The sequence below is a fragment of the Eublepharis macularius genome, chromosome 7, assembly GCF_028583425.1.
Source record: "Eublepharis macularius isolate TG4126 chromosome 7, MPM_Emac_v1.0, whole genome shotgun sequence".
Classification (NCBI taxonomy): Eukaryota; Metazoa; Chordata; class Lepidosauria; order Squamata; family Eublepharidae; genus Eublepharis; species Eublepharis macularius.
The window spans coordinates 6,523,657-6,546,383 of record NC_072796.1 but is presented as its reverse complement, the minus strand read 5'-3'; the positions used below and the strand labels follow the sequence as shown (position 1 = coordinate 6,546,383).

Genomic DNA, 22,727 nt, shown 5'->3' with positions numbered 1-22,727 from the left:
TTATATGGGGATTTGTCTAAGCTTGTATGGCACGATACCTCGCTGGGAGGGCAGCTGCCACTGAAGCGCTGTGGACTGCTTCTAGAATAGATGGGGAGTGGTACGGTGGGCTCCCTGAGCTTAGTGGTTCTATGGTTCTGCATATCAGCACCTGCATGCAGGGACCAAGAGCTGGTTCACGCTAACTATACATTACATTACAGATGCATGGCAGAAACATAAACCTGGGAGGTACCCTAAGGGGGCATAATGCAGGAAGTCCACAGCTACTTCACCCCTGTGACCCCCTGCTCAATGCCCAGAGGAAGGTTAAAAAAAATCTCCAGCCGATCTTGCCTGGAGGAAAATTTCTTCCTGACATTGGCATTACCCTGGGAACATAACAAAGAGTCATGAGGGACGAGCACTGACTTATCCGTTCCTGCTCTCCCTCTCATGATATGCCTAAGTTCATACTAAGTCAGAATCAGCATTGCTGTTAGATGGCCATCTAGCCTCATCTTAAAAACCTCCAAAGGAGGAAGCCTTTTCCATTGAGGAACTCTTCTGTCTTAGCCAAACACTCTTGATTTAATTTTAACCCATTGGTCCTGGTCCAACTGTCTGGGGTAACAGAAAACAACTCCACTCCATCTTCTATGTGACAGTGCAGCAAACACTTGGAAGAGAGTTATCATATCACTTCTCAGCAGGGCTTTTTTTCTGGGAAAAGAGGTGGTGGAACTCAGTGGTGGAGCTCAAGACTGCACAATGACATTACTCTGGGTCAGCTGAAACAAGGGGGGAGTTTTTTAAAGTTTAAATTGCCCTTGGCCAAAATGGTCACATGGCCAGTGGCCCTGTCCCCTGATCTCCAGACAGAGGGGAGTTTACATTGCCCTCCGCGCCGCCAAGCAGCGCGGAGGGCAATCTAAACTCCCCTCTGTCTGGAGATCAGGGGGTGGGGCCACCGGCCACGTGACCATTTTTAAGAGGTGCCGGAACTCCGTTCCACTGCGTTCCCGCTGAAAAAAAGCCCTGCTTCTCAGTGAAACAATTTGGTGTAATTTGTTGGAGTCGGCCTCAAATTAAAATAATCTGATTGACCAGGGTTATAATGCAGACCTGAGATAGAATTCATTGGGAAAGGATGACAGAGTTGAGTTCAAAATGTTTTGAAGATCTGTTTCTGTGTGGCACAGAATTCTTTATTATTTGTGTCACATTTGAACTTCTTCTCTAGGGCCTAGAGGGACTGTGGCACAGCAGTAGAGCATTGCTTGGTATGCAGAAACTCCCAGGTCCAATCCCCAGTGTCTCCATTTAAAGGGATCAGGGAGTATGTGATGTCAAAGACCTCCTCCTAAGACCTTGGAGAGATGCTGTCACTCACCAATAAAAATTAAAAAAAAAACCTCCCCTCTGTCTGGAGATCAGGAGGTGGGGCCTCCAGCCATGTGACCATTTTCAAGAGGTTCCGGAACTCCATTCCACCACATTCCAGCTGAAAAAAAGCCCTGAGTATAAGGCAGCTTCAGGTGTGCCCTTGTAAGTTGTTGCAAAATAAAAAGTTCGTTAGTCTTAAAGGTGCTACTGGACTCTTTTACTATTTTGCTTCATTGTATGGGTTCTTGATAAAGTGGAATGCCAAGTTCAGAACAGAGAAGAGCCAGCCGTACTAAACTACTACTTTGCTGCTAAAGAACCAAAAAAGAATAGAACACACGTGCTACGAGCTGAATTCCATGTGAAATCAACTGCTGGCTAACCATTCACCCTTTTATGGAAAAAGTTGGAAACAATTTTGTTTTTTTTCAAAATGAATGCAAAACCACCTCTTTTGTTCAGAAATGCAGGGTGTTTGATATGCCCAGGACTCCTCTCAAGGACTCTTCCAGAACCACCACAAAGATCCATAGGAAGGCTCACCATAAGAAATCAGAATGGCGACACTCACAAACTTTGGAAGTGAGTGCTGACATGAAGCTTCTCCCTTTAATACACCAGGACGAACTCTTCCTCTTCCGAAAACTCCTCTGCTGACCCATGATGCAGTGGTCACCCTGAATATTAAAAGATTACCTCTCGTGACTATCAGATATTTGTGCTGTGCTGATGCAGCTTAAGTACGTTTTAGGACGAGAGACACAATCTTTTTTCAGAATTGTTACATTGATTTATTTACAACATTTGTAGACTGCATTTCTATCGCAAAAGTGTCCCAAAAGCAGCATACAAATAAACATACAAAATCCATTTAGAACAACTAAAACAAAATGTCAATTAAAATCCCCAATTAAAAGGCATTAATATACAGCAAAGGAACAGTTAAAATCCAGTTTAGAAAAGCACACCAAAAATTACACAGATCAGTCATTGAAAGTGCTGGGCCGTTTCCAGACGGCTTACCTGCCTCTGGAACGTCGCGCCATCTTGCGGGGAAAACGCGAAATATCTCGTTTTCTCATGCGAGTTTCGTATGAGAAAACGAGATATTTCGCGTTTTCCCCGCAAGATGGCGTGACATTCCGGAGGCAGGTAAGCCGCCTGGAAACGGCCCTGGAGAAGCAACCACCCATCACCATGTGGGTGGTTCTCAGATCTGTCTATAAACCGGGTGCTGCTGAAAAGAGTTCTCCCACCACCTGCCTAATCTCTGACTATGGAAGCATAAGGAGATGCGTTTGCTGAGCATATCTCAATATCCAGGCAGTTCCATACAGGAGGAAGGGGTCCTTTAAGTACCTTGGGAATTCATCTGAAACCTCCCATTTCGCTTTTGTTGTATTTTTCATACAATTCAACTTGTCTGGAATGATTTTCTTAACACAGATTACCAGCCACGTTAATTAAGGCTTTTCTGCTACTATCCCTATTATTTCTGGCATGATTTTACAAACAAAGCCATACTGAAGGCTACCCTTGGTTCTGCAGAGTAGGAAAAGGAAGGAAACTGAGAATTAAAAAAGCTTAATTGTATGTCTTGTCATTTGGGATAGAACGCTAGTACCATGAGGTTACAAGAAATAAATTATTCCAGATGGATTTGCTTTATTGTCCTAGTCTAAAATACTTGACAAAATACATATACTCTGCAATAAAGAACATGAAACAAGAAAAACAATCTTTCCAGCAATAATACTGAAGGGTAAGCTTTACGAGATTCTTGTTTGTCTGGATCTAAGCAACAAACTATTACACACAAGTAGTAACAATCATTATTTTTTAATGAGATTGTACCTGTAGGTTCGTTAGGTCCCATGATTCGTAGTCTTCATCTGTACATTCTCGGGGGAAAGATGGCCGGAAGTCTACCTTCACAAGCTCCCAGTCTGAGCGGTAACTGATGTGGCCAAAGACTCTAAACAGAAAGATCAAAAGCAAGAAGAAGTTTCAAAATGAGTATCCTGTTTAATGCACAATAGTAAAGAATCCAGTAGTACCTTTAAGACTAACCAACTTTATTGTAGCATAAGCTTTCAAGAGCTACAGCTCTCTTCGTCACATACATATCTTTATTCCTATAACAAGACACGAGCAGATATCTGTCTGTGTTTGTTTTATCAAGTTAATGTCATAGTAATGTCAGTGGGTTGCCAGCACAGGGAGCAACTCTTGGTGAGAGGTGGTGCCCCTGGTACCACATATACGCACGTAAAGTGCGTGCACGCTCCCAGGGCCAATGACGTCACTTTGGGTCAGCTGGAACAAGGGGGGAGTTTTTAAAAGTTTAAATCGCCCTCGGCAAAAATGGTCACATGGTTGGTGGCCCCACCCCCTGATCTCCAGGCAGAGGGGAGCGGCGGGGAGGGCAATCTAAACTCCCCTCTGTCTGGAGATCAGGGGGTGGAGCCACCAACCATGTGACCATTTTCAAGAGGTTCCAGAACTCTGTTCCACCGTGTTCCAGCTGAAAAAAGCCCTGGTCTTGAATGGATTCATTCTGTTAGCTGAGGCTCTTTCTGCTGGAGGAAAGCGCCTTCACTCGTGGAATGGATCTGCAGGGTCCAATCCAGCACTTTTCATTCTCCCAGTTCTATTTTACTTGGTTTACATTGTAATGTGGCATTTGTTTCCTGAGATGTCATTTTTTTAAAAACGAATTGTAATGTTTGAACCTTGCCACCAGAACTTTTGTCATGGCTCCATAAAATGATCAATTACTCTATCCCTAATTTGAAACCAACAAGCTTATGAACCTATTTTGAAACCAACATGCTTGTCAATACTCTGTAACCATCACACATATGAACTTATAAACTAGCAACCAAGCCTGTTGTACAAACAATGGGCTCTAGAAAACGGCCTCCAGGGTCAACACCACAGCAGGCCTTTCCAGGCCTCCAGAGGGCTGGGTCGCCATTTTGGGCCTTCCCACTGCCATGCTGGGCCTTCCCGGACTTCCGGAGGGCCGTGCCACCATGCCGGGCTTTCTTGCCACTGCACCAGGCCTTCCTGGGCCTCCGGAGGGTGGGCTGCCATGCTGGGCCTTCCCACTGCTGTGCCATGCCTTCCCAGGCCTTCAGACCCTAAGGAGGCTGCTGTATCGGCGGGAAGGCAAGCCATGTTGCTGATGACTCACTTTTTATCCCTGTGGAGGGGCCTGCAAATGTGCCTGTGTGGGGATAAAAAAGTGAGTCATTGCCAATATGGCTTGCCTTCTATATAGTAGTATTCTACTTTTGGTTAAGCAAAATGCCTGTTTTATCTGAAATATAGGAATTTTTTTTACCTCATAGCCACCCCCATGCGCTGACCATTCGGTCATTCTACCATCTATAACTAAGCCTTCCTATAATACCAATTAAAATGGAGAGATCTGAGGCGAAAGCCTTTAGGGCAGTGAAAACCTTTTGGGAGTACTGAAGAAGTCAGGGAGGGAGCAACATATAGGTCAAACAAATGGGGCAAATTTTATTTATTTATTTATTAGGCTTCTAATTTGCCCTCCCCTCAAGCGAGCTCAAAGCAAAAGTGAGCTCAAACAATTATCAATATATTTTAAAAACATAATAAAACAGCATCATAATTTATATTTTAAAAAAGTTCCCAGATGGTGACACACAGAGCCCACCCCTGCATCCAAGCATGGCGGGGGTGGGGGTGGGGGGAGGAAAGGGAAGAAACAGTCGTCGCTGCCTACACTACAACTTGGGTGGGGCCAGGATGATTATACAATCCCCCCTAACAACCACAGATTGAGTTAGCAGTGGCATTCAAACTCCCAAAGGACGGCGTTCTTGAGGTAAAAAGCCTCAAGTAAAGCAGAAAACATCTGAAGAATGTGTGGCGGGGGGAGGAGGGCTGGTTGTGACGAAGGCCCTCCTGAGGTACAAGTTTAAGTTAATGTACGGAGGAGCTGCAATAAAAGTCCAAGGAAGGTTAAACGAAAACACTACAGAAAGAAAAAGTTTTCCACTACTCCTATGCAACTTGGATGCGAAGCACTAAGTAATACTTACGTCATGACTAATGTCTCATCACCAGGTTCGCTGAGGAGCCCGTCCACAAAAACGGAAGTACTAGTGAAGTTATGAGTGCTCCAAGTTTGACCTTCATCAACACTGAACCTGTTAAAGAAGCAATATTATTTTCTATTGACAGCAGTTCTGACTTAGGTAGAAAGGTTTTAAAACAATTATTTATCAGCAGCAGCAATTCTTTAAACAACAGGAATTATACTAGCTCAAATAACTGAGTTGCAAATGCTTTGTGTCCTTCCCACAGGCTGCTATCATCCACAGCCTTTTCTCTGTAACTGCTTAGTAAGGCATCTATAATGAACGTGATGGAGTTTTAATGCTTTCATGGTACATCTTTATTGATAGGCATGGTCTTCTATATTCTAAATTGCCTAGGGCAACTTTTTAGGATAAAAAGGACGTTGACTGGGCAATCATACATCTGACAAAGAGAACTGTGATTCTTGAAAGCTTATGCTACAATAAAGTTGGTTAGCGCTACTGGACTCTTTTTGATTCTCCATCTACTGCTGCCAATTATGTAATCTATTTGGTTCCTGTATTGGTCACCAGGTGATTTCCACATATACAATCGTCTTTTTTGTTGCCTGAAGTATGTATTAGCAATGAACAGGTTGTTGGCTTCACAAAATTCTATGAGCCGCTCTCCTGCTTCATTTCGTGATCCTAATCCAAATTTTACAACTATGTTTGATTCTGCTGTATCTCCTACTTTTGCATTCCAATCACTTATGATTATCAGCATATCTTGTTTAGGTGTATGGTCAATTTCTTCTTGGACACTTGCATAAAAGTTTTCTATTTCTTCCTCCTCAGCAACCATAGTTGGAGCATAAACTTGAATGATGGTTATGTTAACAGGCTTTACCTGAAATCTGATTGATATTACTTGGGTCAGATTTGCGTTGCAGCTCTTAACTGCTTGTGCTATGTCTCGCCTCACTATTAGAGCAACATCTGTTTCTTCATTTCCACAGTAAAACACTGTGTGATTTTCTGACTGAAAATGTCCTGAGTCAGTCCACATTAGTTCACTCACACCCAGGACTGCAATGTTTAAACGTTCCATTTCTTGTTCCATTTTCTTAAATAAATGTTACCTATTTCTCCCCTTATCCTTATCCTTTTTCATAAATAAATGTTACCTATGGGGTGTGTGGCTCTGCTTCAGATGAAGACAGACGCAGAAACCTAAGCTCTGCTCTCCCCTCGAGCCAATTAGTATAAGAAAGCAACTCATTTAAGCAAGTGCGCTCAAATAATGGGCAAGAACAATGCAGAAAATAAAAATGCAAATGGCAAGTCAGCTAAAAAGCTCCAGGATTACTTTCCCATGCCGTTGCAGCCTGAGACTCAAAACAATGCTGGAGAAGAAGCACTTAAAATGGAGTGTGAGGCAAATGCAACAGGTAAAACTTTGTCTGAAACTAATCTGCCCTTGTTGCTGCAAAAAATGGAGCAAAGAATCTTGTATAAAATTACAAATTTAACTGACCAGATCTCAGATATAAAATTGGACATTACTAGAGCCATTCATAAGGCCGATTGTGCAATGGATCTGAGTACTTCATTGCAAAATGAAATCCAAGCCTTGCAAAAGGACAATGACTTAATGAAAAGCAAAATTCAATCCCTAGAACTTCCAAATCGCAAGCTTCATCTTAAATTTAGAGGGATTGAAGAAAATGAAGCAATAAATGAAGATCCTGCAGCTTTCTTGAACAAATGGCTAACAAAAATTCTAAACCTCAGAGATCATACTGCCCCTCTAATTACCACAGCTCATCGGCTTGGTTTGCCAAATAATCCATGAAGGAAAAGCCCCAGGGACATTTTAGAAACTTTTTCAGATGGGAGTTCAAGAAGAAAGATCTTAGAAATGGCCAGACAACAGAATTCACTTACTTATAATGGGTCTTATATTGCTGTCTTTGTTGATCTGCCAAAAGAAATCCTCAACAAAAGAAGAGAACTTAAACTAATCACAGGAACTCTTATAGAAGCGGGAATTGAATACAGATGGTCAAGCTTTACAAAGCTCCGAGTCACACACAAAGGGAACACTTATTTGGCAGAAAACCAAGAAGACCATTTTCTTCTGCAGGGTTTGACCCTGCAGAAGAAAATGGATCTGGAGATACCCATAGACCCAGAGACTATATCTCTTTTAGGAAAAGATCTCAGCCTCCTACCCCCAAAAAGGGTAGTAAAATTCCAATTAGACATACTTAATAGTCATTTTCCTCATTGTAGCCTGCTTATAATTCTAACTTTTCTGCATAGAAGCAGCTGTATATATTCTAACAAATACAATGTTCTAGTTTACTAATTAAGGTTCAGGGGTGGGAAAAATTAAAGCATTATATTATTTCAGGTTCAGCTCCAGGAAGTATTACGGCTCTTCTACCTTGGTAAGTGATACCAAGTACATGAGTGGGGTATATACCCACAAGGTATAGAGAGCTGTTTAAATAACATGATCAAGTGATTTAAGTTTAACTGTAATTCTTCTCTTTTTTTGTTTAGTGCATAACACTTGATTAGCGAATCTTGCAATTTGTATCTATCTTTGTAGGGGTAGGGGGAGGTTAGGGAGGGAAGGTTTGTTAAGGATGGAGGGAGGGGTGGGCAATTTCAGCAGGAGGGAGGGTAGACAACTGTTTACGTAAATGTTAAGGCATCTTGGTAAAATTTTCCAAATTATTATTTTTCATAGCTCTAACTATAATCGCTTTTAGATGTAAAATCCTTATAATAATTTTCCAAATTATTATTTTTCATAGCTCTAACTATAATCGCTGTTAGATGTAGAATCCTTATGATAATGTAACACTAAAAATCTTTGTACAATATCTTATTTTGCTGTTGAATATCTTCCCTTTCGTTGTTATTGAAAAGGTTAAAAATAAATAAATAAATAAATATTACCTATTTCTCCCCTTATCCTTATCCTTATCCCCAGTATCCTACCATGCTGATAAGTCATTGTATCTAAAAGGCAGGGCCGGCTCCAGCGTCGCCGGCACCTGAGGCAGCTTAATGCTGCCTCTGTGTGTGTGTGTGTATGCGCGTGCGTGCATGGGGAGCCTTCCAGCCCTCCCATTCAGTTGCTCTGTGGGCCAGGTGCAGCCGGCCACCCTGGCCGCTGACTGCGCCTGACCCGCAGAGCAACTGAATGGGAGGCTGCCTGCTCAGCTGCTCCACACTGCCGCTGCCAGCACACACTCCTGGTTGGTAGCAGCGGCAGCAGCTCCGTGGCACGCGCCCCTGCCTCTGGGTCAGCGCCCCTCTGGCACCTTAGCGCCCTGAGGCGGCCACCTCACTGGCCTCAATGGACGGGCCGGCCCTGCTAAAGGGGGATTTGTTTCAAAGTTGCTTGAGCAATTACTGATCTTGAAAAATCTACCATACATCAGGGGAATCTTGAGGAGGACACGTGGGGGTTCTATTGCATTGGACACTACTAGTTCCATTCCCACCTTTTCTATTATAAGTGCATTGTTGTAAAAGGAAGTTATGGTGTCACCATGTAAAAAGTCTATTAAAAAATCTCTTCATGGGGACTGTTTTTAATGAGAGCCACTTGCCCTTAGGAAAACATACTCATCTATGTGAACCCCTGCCACAAACTGCCAGCAGATCTCCCAGGAAGGGGCTGGTTACAAGGTGATTGATGGCTAGGAACAGCCAGAGCATTGAGCCAGAGATGAGGGGTGTCACATGCAGCCAAGATGGATGAGATTTCATCTGCTCAGTTCAAAATTCTAAAACTCAATGATGCACAACCTTGCAGGGTTGGCTAACATAGTTTTGGCAGTCTACGATGAGCCAAACCGCTCGAGTGTGGATTGGCTATTCCACTTTCCACATAACTGGGAAGGAAAGAGGCATGTTCATCCTGTCCATCATCTAAGGACAACGTGTAGCTAATGAGGGAGGGGAGATGTGCCATAAGCATCTCTGTTCCGGCTCCTGCCATTTCGATGACTGGCCAGGTATTTTGTATCCATAATAGGTTAGCTTATTTTCTGCCTACTGTATTTTCTTAGAAACTGTAACTGCTCTAAGCTGTAGAATGGGATGCAGTAATGCAAGCCTACCCACTGCCTAGATGGTTAATTTGTGCTCCTTTGCAAAGATCCCTTTCTGGTGCTCCCCTGACACCAGAAGAATGTCGAAAGATAAAATGGTGGGTGTGGAGATGGTTACTGAAGAACTCCAGGGGCTCAGCTGGAGTCCTGGAGCAGAACAAAGGAACTCCACCAAGGCAGGGTGGGATCCCAAGGGGGAAAACACCATAAACCCTTCCAGGCACCTTTCTCTTTTGGCTTCTACCTGTCACAGAAGAGGGACAGGACAGGAGAGGTGGAGGCAAACCTGTAGGATCAAAGCTCAGGTAAGGCAGTGCACCCCAGACTAACTATGGCCTCTTATGTATTTTAGATGCTAAAATGTGTACATTATTGCTTGTTGGATGTGACTAAAGTATTTATAGTTCCATATTCCATAAATTCAAATACGGTTTTCCTCTTTCTAAGGTGACCTGTAATAGACAGATATAAAGTCAGTCCTACAGAGTCTTTTAAATTTAGTATTGGCTCAGCAAACACAAAAGTTTCCATTAGTTTCTATTGGTAGGCAGTGTTCTTTATTTATCAATATATTCCTTCCTGGGACCTTTGTTCTCCAACACTAGCATCAAGTCTCCTGGATGGCGAATCTGCACAACCCATCTCCACTACCTGTTTCCTGCTCTTGCAGCCAGGTAGGGGGTTGAGGGGCAATACTTTCCCTCCAACTCCCCCATCCCGGAATGCTGGGGTGAGGTGTCGAGGGCATGCCTCCGGGAAAGTTAAATAGCCAGCAAGCGTGTGCACTAGGACAGCCTTACGCCACACCTGATCTAGATAGGGCCCCCAGCTCTGTGTTAAAAAACTACAAATCAATTAAAAATAGCATCAGTGGACATAGGTGTGCAAAACTATGCGAGATATTATATCGAACTCTGCCGTAAGGCCAGCAACAAAAGGGGGGAAAACCCAACCTTGCACTTGCTACTTAACCCTAGGAAGAGGATCCTTCAAAATCCCTACCTAAATCTCCAAGTGGAGGTTTGTCTAAGGTGACCGCCCCATGCAGTCAGTACCCTACAGCTGCCGCTGGCAAATTCCGATGCTCACAAAGGGAGCAGAGCTAAGAAAAGGTCCGTCCCCTCCTTACCTATCTTGAGCACTTTGATCTTAATGATTCCCATTACAATTGCTGGAATAAACTTTGTCCTGTAAAGGTGGCAGCTATATGAAATTAAATTAAAATGAAGTATTACTTGAGTATTTTCAGGGGAATAGAAGTGTCTTTGATGGCCACAATCACTCCTCCGTGATCCAAGTACAAGATATGATGTTCCTCTTCAAACACCTAGAAACCAGGGAGGAAAAAAACCAATAAAAATCTCTGTGTATTACTAAAGGGGTTCGCTTGACCATATCCCACATTACTAGTTTCTCTGCAAGACTGGTAGTGAAACGTTCTGGCTGATCCACAAAGCTCTGAAAGTGTTACAAATGTCCATCCAATGAAGATAGTTAGATGAGTAGCTCTGTTGGTCTGCAGTAGAACAGCAAGATTTTAGTGCAGTGGCACCTTAGAGACCCACAAGGTTTTCAGAGTGTAAGCTTTCAAAAAGCACTCTCTTCTTCCCTCCTGCAACTTCCCAGAGGCAGGCAGTGCCTGTTCTCCTCAGCCTGCCTGGGATGAAATCATGCTTCCTCCACTCTAATCCCTATATCACACCTCCCTTTACTCTCTTTGAACACTTTGGTCTCTGGTTTGCACATGATCACAGATTGAGAACTCAACTATGGTCCAGGACAGGTCCTTAAATGCAGGGGTTTTTTTCTGGGAAAAGAGGTGGTAGAACTCGGTGGGTTGCCCTCGGAGAAAATGGTCACATGGCTGGTGGCCCCGCTCCCTGATCTCCAGACGGAGGGGAGTTGAGATTGCCCTCCGCGATGCTCAGCAGCGCGGAGGGCAATCTCAACTCCCCTCTGTCTGGAGATCAGGGGGCGGGGCCACCAGCCATGTGACCATTTTCAAGAGGTTCCGGAACTCCGTTCCACCGTGTTCCCACTGAAAAAAAGCCCTGCTTATATGTATATCTCTAGGAATACTTCTGACTTTTATTGTGGCATTTTCATTGCCACTGAATCAACATTTTAATTGAACTATACATTTAGTATAGACCACTCATTTTATTCACAGAACGGTTGTCCTTTGTTACCATTTTTGGTGAGCGAGGGCTCCTCGGTCTATTTAGAACTGATTTATAACAATCATTTGGAGAGTCACTTTTTTAGTGTAAGTAAATTGCTGGAAATTGCTATTCTTTATGAAGATTTTATGTAAAAATATTTTTGGCATTAATCAATATTGCAATTTCCTTACATCTGTATTTGTATCATTTTCAGGACCCATATACCACCTGCCCGGCCTGAAAAAGAAACACTCTTAAAAGGGGGAATCTCTCTCCCTCTCTCTTTTCCCTCCCTCCACCTATTGCTTCCTCTAAGGAGCTGAGGGCAGCACATATTATATTTATAAAATATATATGGTGCCTGTCCAGAGATCTTCTCAAGGCAGCTCAAACAAACACACAATACAATAAAATCATTAAAAACAACAAAGTTAACAGTATTAAAACAAGCCTTAAAAATAACATTCAACTTCCTAAATGATGTCCATAAAACAGTCAAGGCTGGAAGCTGACCATAAAAACAGCTTTTAAAATGTCTGAATCCTTTAGTTGAAAGTCAGAGTTTAAAAAAGTTTCAGACTGTGTCTAAAGGAGAGTAAGACAGATGCCAAGGAGGAGGGAATGCCAACAGTGAAGTACCACCATTGAAAAAGTACTGTCTCTGGTTGCTACCTACCTCCCCTCAGCAACAGTGCATCCATTTTATCCTCACAACTTCGCTATAGAGTAGGTTAAATGGAGAGAGAGTACAGCTTAACCCAAGGTCATCCAGTAAGTTTAGGGATTTGAACCCTGTGGCCCTCTGACCACATGGCCATACTGGCTCTTGCTGACATTGGGTTTCAGGTGCAGAAAGGGAGGCGTACTGGCTCTTCTACATGGGTTTCAGAGTGCAGAGGATTATTCCTCTGTTTTTCATATCTCTAGCCAACTGACTGGTTCTTCATGCAGAGCAATTATTTTATAAACAATAAAAGTGAATTTATGTACACTTGCTAAAGGTGGCAATTCTTTTTAAGGTTTCCCTGGTGTAGACAACAATGCTATGAGACATAAAAATCAAAATAAATGATATCAAAACCTGAGATGGTGTAACTGGTGTTGTTAGGTCCAGTGACTGACTGTGAATACAGGGTCAAAATTGGCATCTTGGTTTGTTGCCCATATTAGGAGGTACATTATTATGAATAAGCTGTTTAAGATTAGGGGGCTGTCTGTCGGCAAGAAAAGGTTTGCTTCCCAATGCTTGCGAGAGAAAAGATCATTATCCAGCATAGGTTGCAAGTTGTTAATAATACGTCAAACTGGTTTGAGCTGAGAGCTTTATGTGACCATTAGTGGCATTCTATTCTTTCGTTTGGCCCTATGTGGTAGCAGGCTATCCCTGCTACAAGGATATTTATGAATTGAGTGCAGTACAAAATCACACACAATGTGGGTAAAAAACCACCGCCGGAGAAGATATTTTGAACTGTTACATCTCTTTTTATTGAGTACATAAAACCCTTTCCACTTTGACAGGTAAAGGGGTTCCTTATTATGTTAGCTTCATGAATCAGTTACTGCCTCCATGACCTTACCTGTCTCCAGGTTTTGCCACAATCGGACGTTACATACATTTCTTCTTTATACTCAACAAGCTGGGAACCCAGGTTTCCTGAAGACAGAACAGATCTTGGTTACTAAGCAGCTGGATATTTGTAGTGAGGTTCATCAACATACCCAGACGAAGGAATTCCCTATTAGGACTAGAAATGGCTCCAGCACCGCTCCATAAAAGCCCATCTACATACTTTCTGGAGATTCCATCATCACTGCCATCACTGAACCAATCTTTGATTTGAAAACAAAATCTAGGCAAACAAAAGTGAAAACTGACCAAGATAGAAAGGAAGGACTATTCAGGCATTACTCACAATACCTTTGTGTGTGGTGTGATTGGGAGAGGGTGCTAAAAGCAAGTTCAGTATCCAGAACCAGAGGAGACGCTGGAAACAAATACATTCAGGGAGGGACGTAGAGTCCTCAGCAGGGCTTTTTTCCAGCTGGAACTTGGTGGAACGGAGTTCCGGAACCTCTTGAAAATGGTCACATGGCTGGTGGCCCTGCCCCCTGATCTCCAGACAGAGGGGAGTTGAGATTGCCCTCCGCGCCGCTGAGCAGCTCAGAGGGCAATCTCAACTCCCCTCTGTCTGGAGATAAGGGGGTGGGGCCACCAGCCATGTGACTGTTTTCTCCAAGGGCAACCCACTGAGTTCCACCACCTCTTTTCCCAGAAAAAAAACCCTGGTCCTCAGTTTCTGGGGAGGGTGGGGGGTGTCAGGTCTTGCCAGGTACTTCTCCCAAACACTTTACTGCATCACTCCAGTGTATGAGTTAAAAAATGTTTATTTAGAGTAAATACCAGTTTCAAGATACTGTAACAATGGAACTGACTGGAATGACCAAAGGAGGGAAAGTTAGATCAGTTATAGGTTAACGTCTCCTCCCCTCCAGCAGGAAGAAGAGGCAGTTAGGAGTTTTGGCGTGCATCGCCTGGGAAGAAGGGAGGGGGAAGAAGAGGAGCTTGGTTCAGTCTCTGTAGTGGACCCAAGGTCACATTCCCAAGCATCTGCAGGAACTCGTAATCAAAACACCTTGCCTGGAAGATAAGCAGTTAGCAACAGGTTTACACAGTTCTGATACTCTCTGCACCCACTCAGAGGCACTGAGACAAAATAAATATGATGCATGACAGATATGCTGAAAGCCTATCTGACAGGGGGGTGCAGCTGCTGCCACCTCCCTTGCCTTACAAGGGCTGACCTACCTACCTCATCTCATGTGGGGCTTGGAAGGGCCGAGAGCTGCCTTCCCCACCTCATGCAGCACTCAGGTGGGCCTAGGGTACCACCAGTACAGTTAGACCTGCCTTTCTGTTTTAGTCACAGGTACACTAACAGCAGGAGAAGAAAAGCACTTTATGTGGCACATGGAATTTGACCTTGGAGAAGAAGAGACGGAGAGGATAGCTTGGGGAGGGTGCAGCAATGGTAAGCCTAAAGAAGTAAGGGGGAAAGTAGGCCAGAATGTCCCCTCTCGATACTGGCTTCTTATCCCCACCTGCAAAGCCAGTTGCCTTATTTCTGTGATGGTTGTCCTCCAAGCATGATGGAAACAATTGAGACAGAAGTAAAAGCAACCAGCTTTATATTGGTAATAACCAGGGCTTATTTTCAGCGGGAACGCAGTGGAACGGAGTTCCGGAACCTCTTGAAAATGGTCACATGGCTGGTGGCCCCGCCCCCTGATCTCCAGACAGAGGGGAGTTGAGATTGTAATCTACACTCCCCTCTGTCGGGAGATCAGGGGGCGGGGCCACCAGCCATGTGACCGTTTTCTCCGAGGGCAACCCACTGAGTTCCACCACCTCTTTTCCCAGAAAAAAAAGCCCTGGTAATAACACAGCAACAAACCAAATTACTCCAATTCAAGTAATATATAATACTTATTATGTAATTTTTCAATCAACAAAGGGATTGTTTACCTGCCCCCATTATGAGTCCTGGTGCAGTATCCTTGGTATGAACCATTCCTGACACGTACGGATTGTCTGGCCAGCGGAGATGGAGGTGAAGGTGGCAATCAGGCTACAAAGATAACAAAGAAAAGTGTTTGTTTTGAGCAGAATGGCAGGAATGCCTCTCAGTTTTGACACAGCCACATGGTGGGTCAATGGGAGGTCATGACAGGTGTCAGAGGGGAGAGGAGGGCGGTGGCAGTTCACTGCTGCCACAACATGAACCGATGCCATCCACCCAAGGCGGCACAGACACGATGCTGGCATGTTATAAGCATCTACAGGAACACCAGCACTGTGAGGTTTGGGTGGTCTTTGAAAAAGTTCAACCCTGCCCCACCCTTTGCTGCATCACTGTGAAACGAAAAACAAACTGCAAGGCTGTTGTTGAGACAAGGGATACTTTTAACACCATCACCACCTTTCAAATCACAATGGGAAAGATATTTCAAGATTCCAAATTCAGTTTATACAGAATTCAGTTCATAGTTCTGTTCTGTACACACCTCATGATCTCATACATATCCCATGCTTAGAAGTCCAGAGGTGTTAATTTCCTCTTCCAACTTTTGAAATTATCACAACGCTTCTAACTCCACTGGAGGTGATTACAAGATCAGGCTGAAAAATAACCTTTCTATTTTTGCAACCTCAAGCACCAAAGTACCACCTTCTGGAGGTCACAAATGAAACGTATTAATACAGGTAATTACATTTATTGGTAACCAACGCCATTGTGCGAACCATTGCTATGCACTTTGAAACCCCAAAAAATATTGACTTGTTGATTTAATTATTGAGATATTACATCCATCAAACTGGTAATTTGGTAACTGCTTTGAGAAAGGGGAATCCGGAACGGGAACCTCTTGCTGGCGACCCGTCAGCAGTTACATTTATTGTATTACATTTATTGTATTACATTTATTGTATTGGAAATATTCAGTTGCATTGCAATATGAAAAATTTTCTCTGTAAAAATACATGTTATTTACCTAATACGAATGATATACTTGAGTGGTTGTATTGATGAAATCATTTTCTACATGTATGAAACAGTTTGGAATAATTATATGCTTTATTGAATGGTCTTTATAGCCTTTTCATTGATTCTAAATAGCCTATACAGCACTTTTGCTGCATAGTAAGTCGGGCACAGTTATATATATATTGTTGTGGAGTTGTTCCGTGCCTCTCTCTGTTTGTATTTCATGATATGTTCACGAACATGTTCGTAGTTGGTGGTTCGTGGGAGCCAGAACGGCCCCCTTGGGACTTAGCTGAACTTGAGCCGTGGAAAGGAGAGTCCATGGGTCATGTCATTTTCTCTTCACAGTGGCAAAAACTGGACTGTTTGCTAGAAGCTAATTGAAGGGTTACAAACTGACCTTCCCAATGTCCAATACCCACAAAATTTGCACGGGACACAGTCCTCACTGTCCTCTGAAGACTGCCCAAGTTTCAGAGAGATTGCACCACAGGAAAGGCATGATCTATGGGTCCCTCCCTTTCCTGTCATTTTCTTTTCACAGTGGCAAAAACTGGACTCTCTGCTGGAAGCTACTTTGAGGGGTTACAAGCCAGAAGAAAAGTCGGAAGGAGTTCAGATAGAGTCCAGACAGTCCATGCCTATGTTGCCAGGGGAACTGATTGAAAGGCACCAGACTGTCTGGCTTTACGAACGGCTGACGAACACCACGAAGAGGGCTTGGAACAAACACACATTCGCCGGGAACGGGGCCTCACAAACAGCTTGCTTGCGAACAGTGGATTGGGCTGTTCGTGGCTTTTTTGGTTCATATTGCTGTTCGTGCCCATCTCTACTTCTAAGTTTCAGTGGTCTTAAGAGGATGTAAGTCTGCTCAAGATGGTTCTGTTAGTCTTGGCCTTGATTTATTTCCTCCAAATTAATATCATAACACTAGCAAAAAATCTCAAGGCTTAAAACCAAGAAGAGGAATTAGCTTGAAGAAAGGGGTTTCCCTATGCTCAGACCGCTGTGCTATTTATTGTACCGTGTGCTGGTAACTCATCGTATCTCACTGGTGACAGTGGAGTCAGAACAGGGCCCCACCCCCTGCTTATACCTGTCTCAGGACAGACAAGATATTGGATGGGGGGGGGACTTTCACCCTAATAACGATGTCCTTGGCTGACTTGGTGGTGGGACTTTCATAGCATCCACAGTCTAACTAATCAAGAAGAAAAACATTTCCCAAGTAATAGCGAATAGCTACCCATGAAGCTGGGCAGATGGAAACATCCTACCACCGGCTCAGTGGATAAAATGTTCACTTTGGCATCACATTTAAACCCCTGGATCAGCTGCTTGTTGGTGATCTCCCTGACAAGCAGCTGATCCAAGCCTGTGGGGAGTGAAATGCCTCTTTCTCTGCTGCTGCCATGCCGGGGGCGGATATTGCCACCTGTTTCGCTTCTGATCCAGGCCAGTGAAGGTGGGAGTGGGTGGGCACTGCCACCTGCTCTGCTCCTGATCCCAGCTGGGTGAAGGCGGAAGGGAGGGCATTGCCCCCTGCTCCAGTCCTGATCCCGAATGGGTGATGGTGGGGGGGCGGGCATTGCCACATGTTCTGCTACTGATCCCAGCCAGATGAAGGCGGTGAGTGGGCATTGCCACCTGCTTCGCTGCTGATGCCAGCTGGGTGAAGGGGGGACGAGCATTGCCACATGCTCCATTCATGATTCCAGCTGGATGAAGGAGGTGGGCAGGCATTGCCCCCTGCTCCGCTCCTGATCCCAGCTGGGTGATTGTGGCAGGCATTGACACCTGCTCCGCTACTGATCCCAACTGGGAGATGGCACAGGGCAGGCATTACCACCTGCTCCGCTCTTGATCCCAGCCAGTGAAGGCGGGGGGTGGACATTGCCACCTCTTTCCTCCCTGTCCTGGCCTTGGCTTCCCACCACAGTATGCTTTCTGGAGGGACAGGCTGCCTCGCCTGGGTTCCCCTCCACAGCAGCACCCTCTGGTGGCACACCAGGGTAGGAAGTGAGTTGTCTTGAATACGCTTACTCTTTTATATAGTAGTATTTATACAATCATGTTATAAAATCCTCTTTTTTACCTTCTGCATTCACTCTATCCTAAAACTTTATTTCTTAAAATAAAAAATATATTTAAAAAAAGAAAAGGTATATAATGTAAGACGCATTTATTAACAAGCTTTTGATGTGCAGTTCTTTTTCTGAGAAGGAGGAGCACTGAGAGTCTTCATTTACAGTGTAATCCTAAACATAATTACATTCTTCCAAGCCCACTGAGTTCAATAGACTTAGAAGGGTGTAAATTTACTTAGGATCACCGCATCAGAGTCTAAAATGTTATCAAGAAAAGCTGAATTCTATAATTCTGCTGTCCTTTTAGATCAACCTTGATGAATTTACGAATAAAATGTTTGATTTTAAGCATGAAAAAATACACACACATTCTTCCACAACCATTTAAAAAATATTTTGGACAGCTGTCCTTTAGAGGAAATAAAAAAGAATGCTTACTGGCTTGCAGTGGGTGGGTTTACCATTCATATCAACCTCTGGAGGAATGAGGAAATCCCAATCACGGCCTTTGTTGAATGTTATAAGAGTGGTCACTTTTCCATTAATCTTTTGATTGGCCAAAAAGACTCCTTTGACGCCTCTAACCTACATTAGCATTAAAAATACAACAAAGTTAATAAGTGGCTTTCATATGTATATCCAGGGTTTTTTTCTGGGAAAAGAGGTGGTGGAACTCAGTGGGTTGCCCTCGGAGAAAATGGTCACATGGCTGGTGGCCCCACCCCCTGATCTCCAGACAGAGGGGATTCTAGATTGCCCTCCGCACCACATAGCGCGGAGGGCAATCTAAACTCCCCTCTGTCTGGAGATCAGGGGGTGGGGCCACCAGCCATGTGACCTTTTTCAAGAGGTTCCAGAACTCCGTTCCACCATGTTCCAGCTGAAAAAAAGCCCTGTGTATATCCAGTATACATTTGTCACTCTTCCCACTGCTACCAAATAAGAAAAATCTACTGCTTAGATTCTACAGTCTTGAAACCATTTCTTTTGATTTTACTGAAACTTCTTTTGATTAAACAGTGATATTGTTTTGAGGGCATGAAATGCAAATGGCCCCTCAAAGACATTTCCAGAATGTTTTGGGCAGGTTCTATATTTTCCAAGAGTCTTGGAGTCACAATAGTTTGGGAGGTATACTTCGTGTCCACCATTTTTAGGGCCGGGTATACAATGCCCTGTTTTAAGCTTTTTCTAGCCATTAGTGTGCCTCAGTCCACACAGGAACCAGATTTCAGTTAGTCCAGCATAAACAAAACTAGTGATTTTGATACGCCCACTGCAATTTTCACTCTCCAAAAGTGCTTGATCTGTTTTTTAATTCAAAAACTGCACACTTCATGGTCAAAAACATAATGACCTAAATGTCAGGTCCAGTGTATATCTAAACTGTACTGACTCCATTTTCTAATGCTTCTAGTGTTTAAGTGCTTTCTTCCCAGGTGCACCAGTTCCCAGGCAGCATTCCCACCGGAGGAGACTGTTTTGTCTAACACCGTTCCACCAAGCATTGGCCTTGAAGAGAGCAGCTTCCCAGGACTGAGCGATGTTGTTTTGAGAACTGTGGGGGGAGGCTAATCCAGATGGGTATTGTTACTCTGTACCTTATGCTTGCCCTTCATTGGTAACAATGATCATGTACCATCCTGAGTCTCCTATTCAGGACAGTGGACTATAATGGACCTTTTCTGCAGTAAAGTTTCCTTTCTCAAACAATGGACTTGTGTTTGCTTCTAAAGGGAATTCTGTAGTGAGAGCCTTATTTAGCCACAGTCTGACACTAAAAATGTAAGACTAACAATGCAATTCTATTCTCAGCTTCCACCGACTAGGCAAAGACAGGGTTGCTACTAGACATGGGCACGAATGGAAAAACAACCTCCGAACACCCTGTTCGTTGTTTGGTGCCATCCACAAACAACAAACAACGAACATGGATGAACATGGACTGTTCCTGGACATGTCCGTTGTTCATTGGGACCAGAATCAGAACCATCCTCACCCCCACCCCCACCCCCCTCCCCTCAAACCCACTTACCTGGCCCTTTAAACATCCCTTTAAACTATCAGCTGGCAGGTGGGGATTCCCCCCTGCTGCCTGCCAGCTGATAGTTTAAAGGGCCCTTTCCTGCCACGTGCAAGGAGCAGGGCCCTTTAAACATCCCACAAACTGACCTTCCCAATGTCCAATACACACCAAATTTGCAGGGGACATAGTCCTCACTGTCCTCTGAAGACCCCCCCCCCCCCAAGTTTCAGAGAGATTGCACTCCGGGAAAGGCATGATACACGGGTCTCCCCGTTGGCTGTCATTTTCTCTTCACAGTGGCAAAAACGGAACTCTCTGCTGGAAGTACTTTGAAGGGTTAAAGCCAGAAGGAAAGCCAGAAGGAGTTCAGACAGAGTTCAGTCCCTCCCTCCGGTTGCCAAGGGGATTGATTGCAGCAGGCGCCAGAATGTCTGGCTTGCCAAATGGCTGCTGAAGGCAACGAACAAGGCTTTTAACGACCACCTGTTCATTTAGGATGGGGGCTCACGAACAGCAGATTGGGCTGTTCGTGGTTTTTTTTATGTTCGTAATGCTGTTCGTGCCCATGTCTAGTTGCTACTAAGACCACTTGCATTCATGGAAGAGTGGCCATTTAACTTACAGGAAAATTTCCCAGTCAGCCACTGCCCTAGAGGGTTGCTGGTTACTAGGAGCAAGGAAAGCAAACCCCAGCAACGCTGTCCTAGTGTCAGAGGCCGCTTGGTCTGTACTGCCCATCAGCAATGGCAGGGGAGGGGCATGAGAGGGCACCATCACCAGCGATCATTTTTAAAGGATATTTTTCTTCTGCCTACCACATCAATGGGGGCAGGAAATCAGAGCGGAGGGCAGGTGATTTCCCATCTCTGGCAAGCCTGATCCACAGTGCTTGGAATCTACGCTAGCTTAGGATGCTGGTTGCACCAGTGGACCCCTAGGCTAGTGTGGAGAACTGCATTTTCCTTGGGATGTTTGGACTGGACCAAAATCTTCACCTTTAGTTTAGAAAGCTTTTCATAGCTGAGAATAGGCAGGGAGTGTGAAGTCAAGTCAGTCGCTCTCCAGCCACATCCTGCCAGACCTTTTCAGATGCTAATGGCCTGCCCAGCCAGAGACAATGAAGTGGTCAGCTCAGACCTTCTGCTAAAAGCTGCTGCTCAGGAGAACCTATATTTGGGAGGTTTAAAGACTCTTCCTGGGCACTTCAGGAAAAGTTTCTTTGACCTCCTGCCCTTCCTTGGGGAAGGGCAAACAGAGAAAATAAAAACTGCTGGGCTCATAAGAAGAGGGTCTTTTTGACTGATTCCACGGAGCTGGAAGGATCACACAAACTGGAGCTCAGGCAGGTCGCGGCCATTGCCATGTGGAGGCTTAGAGAGCTGAACAAAGACTCTGAGGTAATGGGGAGCTGTTAAACCACTGTAACCTTTAAGTTAAAGAGCCTACCTTAGAAGAACATCAGCTAGGGCACGTACAGAGTGAGGGACAGAGGAATTGCCTGTTTGTACCTTTCTTTTGGGGTCGCTTGCTCAGTCTGCTGCTCTGCTTGATGGTATGTGTGTGAACATTTTCTTTTTAGTATAGGTGCATTATAATCTTTAATGCTGGTAGTTGTTCTCTGTACCACACAGACTGCCACAGCTCAAACGTGCTATTTGAAACAAGTGCCTGGAGGAGGGGTAGTCTATTGGCAAAGTGCTAACCGCTGCCGCCCCCCCCCCCAGTGGTGCCCCAGTGGTAAGCAGCCCCTAGGTAACCTGACACTGGATAGCAGGAGACTCAGGCACGAGGCAGGGCTTTAGAACGGCAAGCCTACACAGGGGAGCTGGGAGCCTTGACCCTGTCAGCTGAAAATTCCTACAAATGCCAAGTTATAGTAGTGATGTACGAAAAGGAGAAGAAAAAGCCCCTCTGAGGATCAGGTTAGCCAGGAGAGTGGCCCATTTGCAGGCTGAATCCTGAGGCAGCTGCTGATGCCTAGGCAACTTGAAGGGCAGGACAGAGCAGGGCCCGCTGGGCAGTAGAGCTGATCTGCACCAGCTGCCTTTACCAAAATATCATCTGATAGGCCAAAAATGAACAGCCCCGTTCCTGGAAGTTGTGGTCCTCCACCACCACCACGACCCCCTGACAAGGGTCTGCATCTGGGCCTGAGCCATCCAATGGAATACTAGGGCTATTGACAGGATTTTTCACAACAACTTCGGTAAACTTGGCTCCCCCTGGTTACTGCTGGTGTGCTAGTAAACTAAGCTAGGGAAGGGGGGGGGAATGAGGTAAGGCCTAACAGGAAGTTAATCGGCAGCAACAGACTATCAGCCTAATAAACACGGCTGGGTGGGTGTGGCA

General features: G+C 44.6%; 1 protein-coding gene across 1 annotated transcript in view; it reads right to left on the bottom strand.

Annotated features, from left to right (window-relative positions):
• SORCS2 (sortilin related VPS10 domain containing receptor 2) overlaps window positions 1–22,727 on the bottom strand; it is a 222,356-nt gene that overhangs the window by 33,247 nt on the left and 166,382 nt on the right. Inside the window, exons 13-19 of the mRNA XM_054984867.1 lie at window positions 18,791–18,937; window positions 15,242–15,344; window positions 13,296–13,372; window positions 10,789–10,880; window positions 5,442–5,549; window positions 3,220–3,340; window positions 1,909–2,042 (exon numbers count right to left, since the gene is read on the bottom strand). Of these exons, the coding sequence (XP_054840842.1) occupies window positions 1,909–2,042; window positions 3,220–3,340; window positions 5,442–5,549; window positions 10,789–10,880; window positions 13,296–13,372; window positions 15,242–15,344; window positions 18,791–18,937 (782 nt within the window). The remainder of the gene's footprint in view (window positions 1–1,908; window positions 2,043–3,219; window positions 3,341–5,441; window positions 5,550–10,788; window positions 10,881–13,295; window positions 13,373–15,241; window positions 15,345–18,790; window positions 18,938–22,727) is intronic.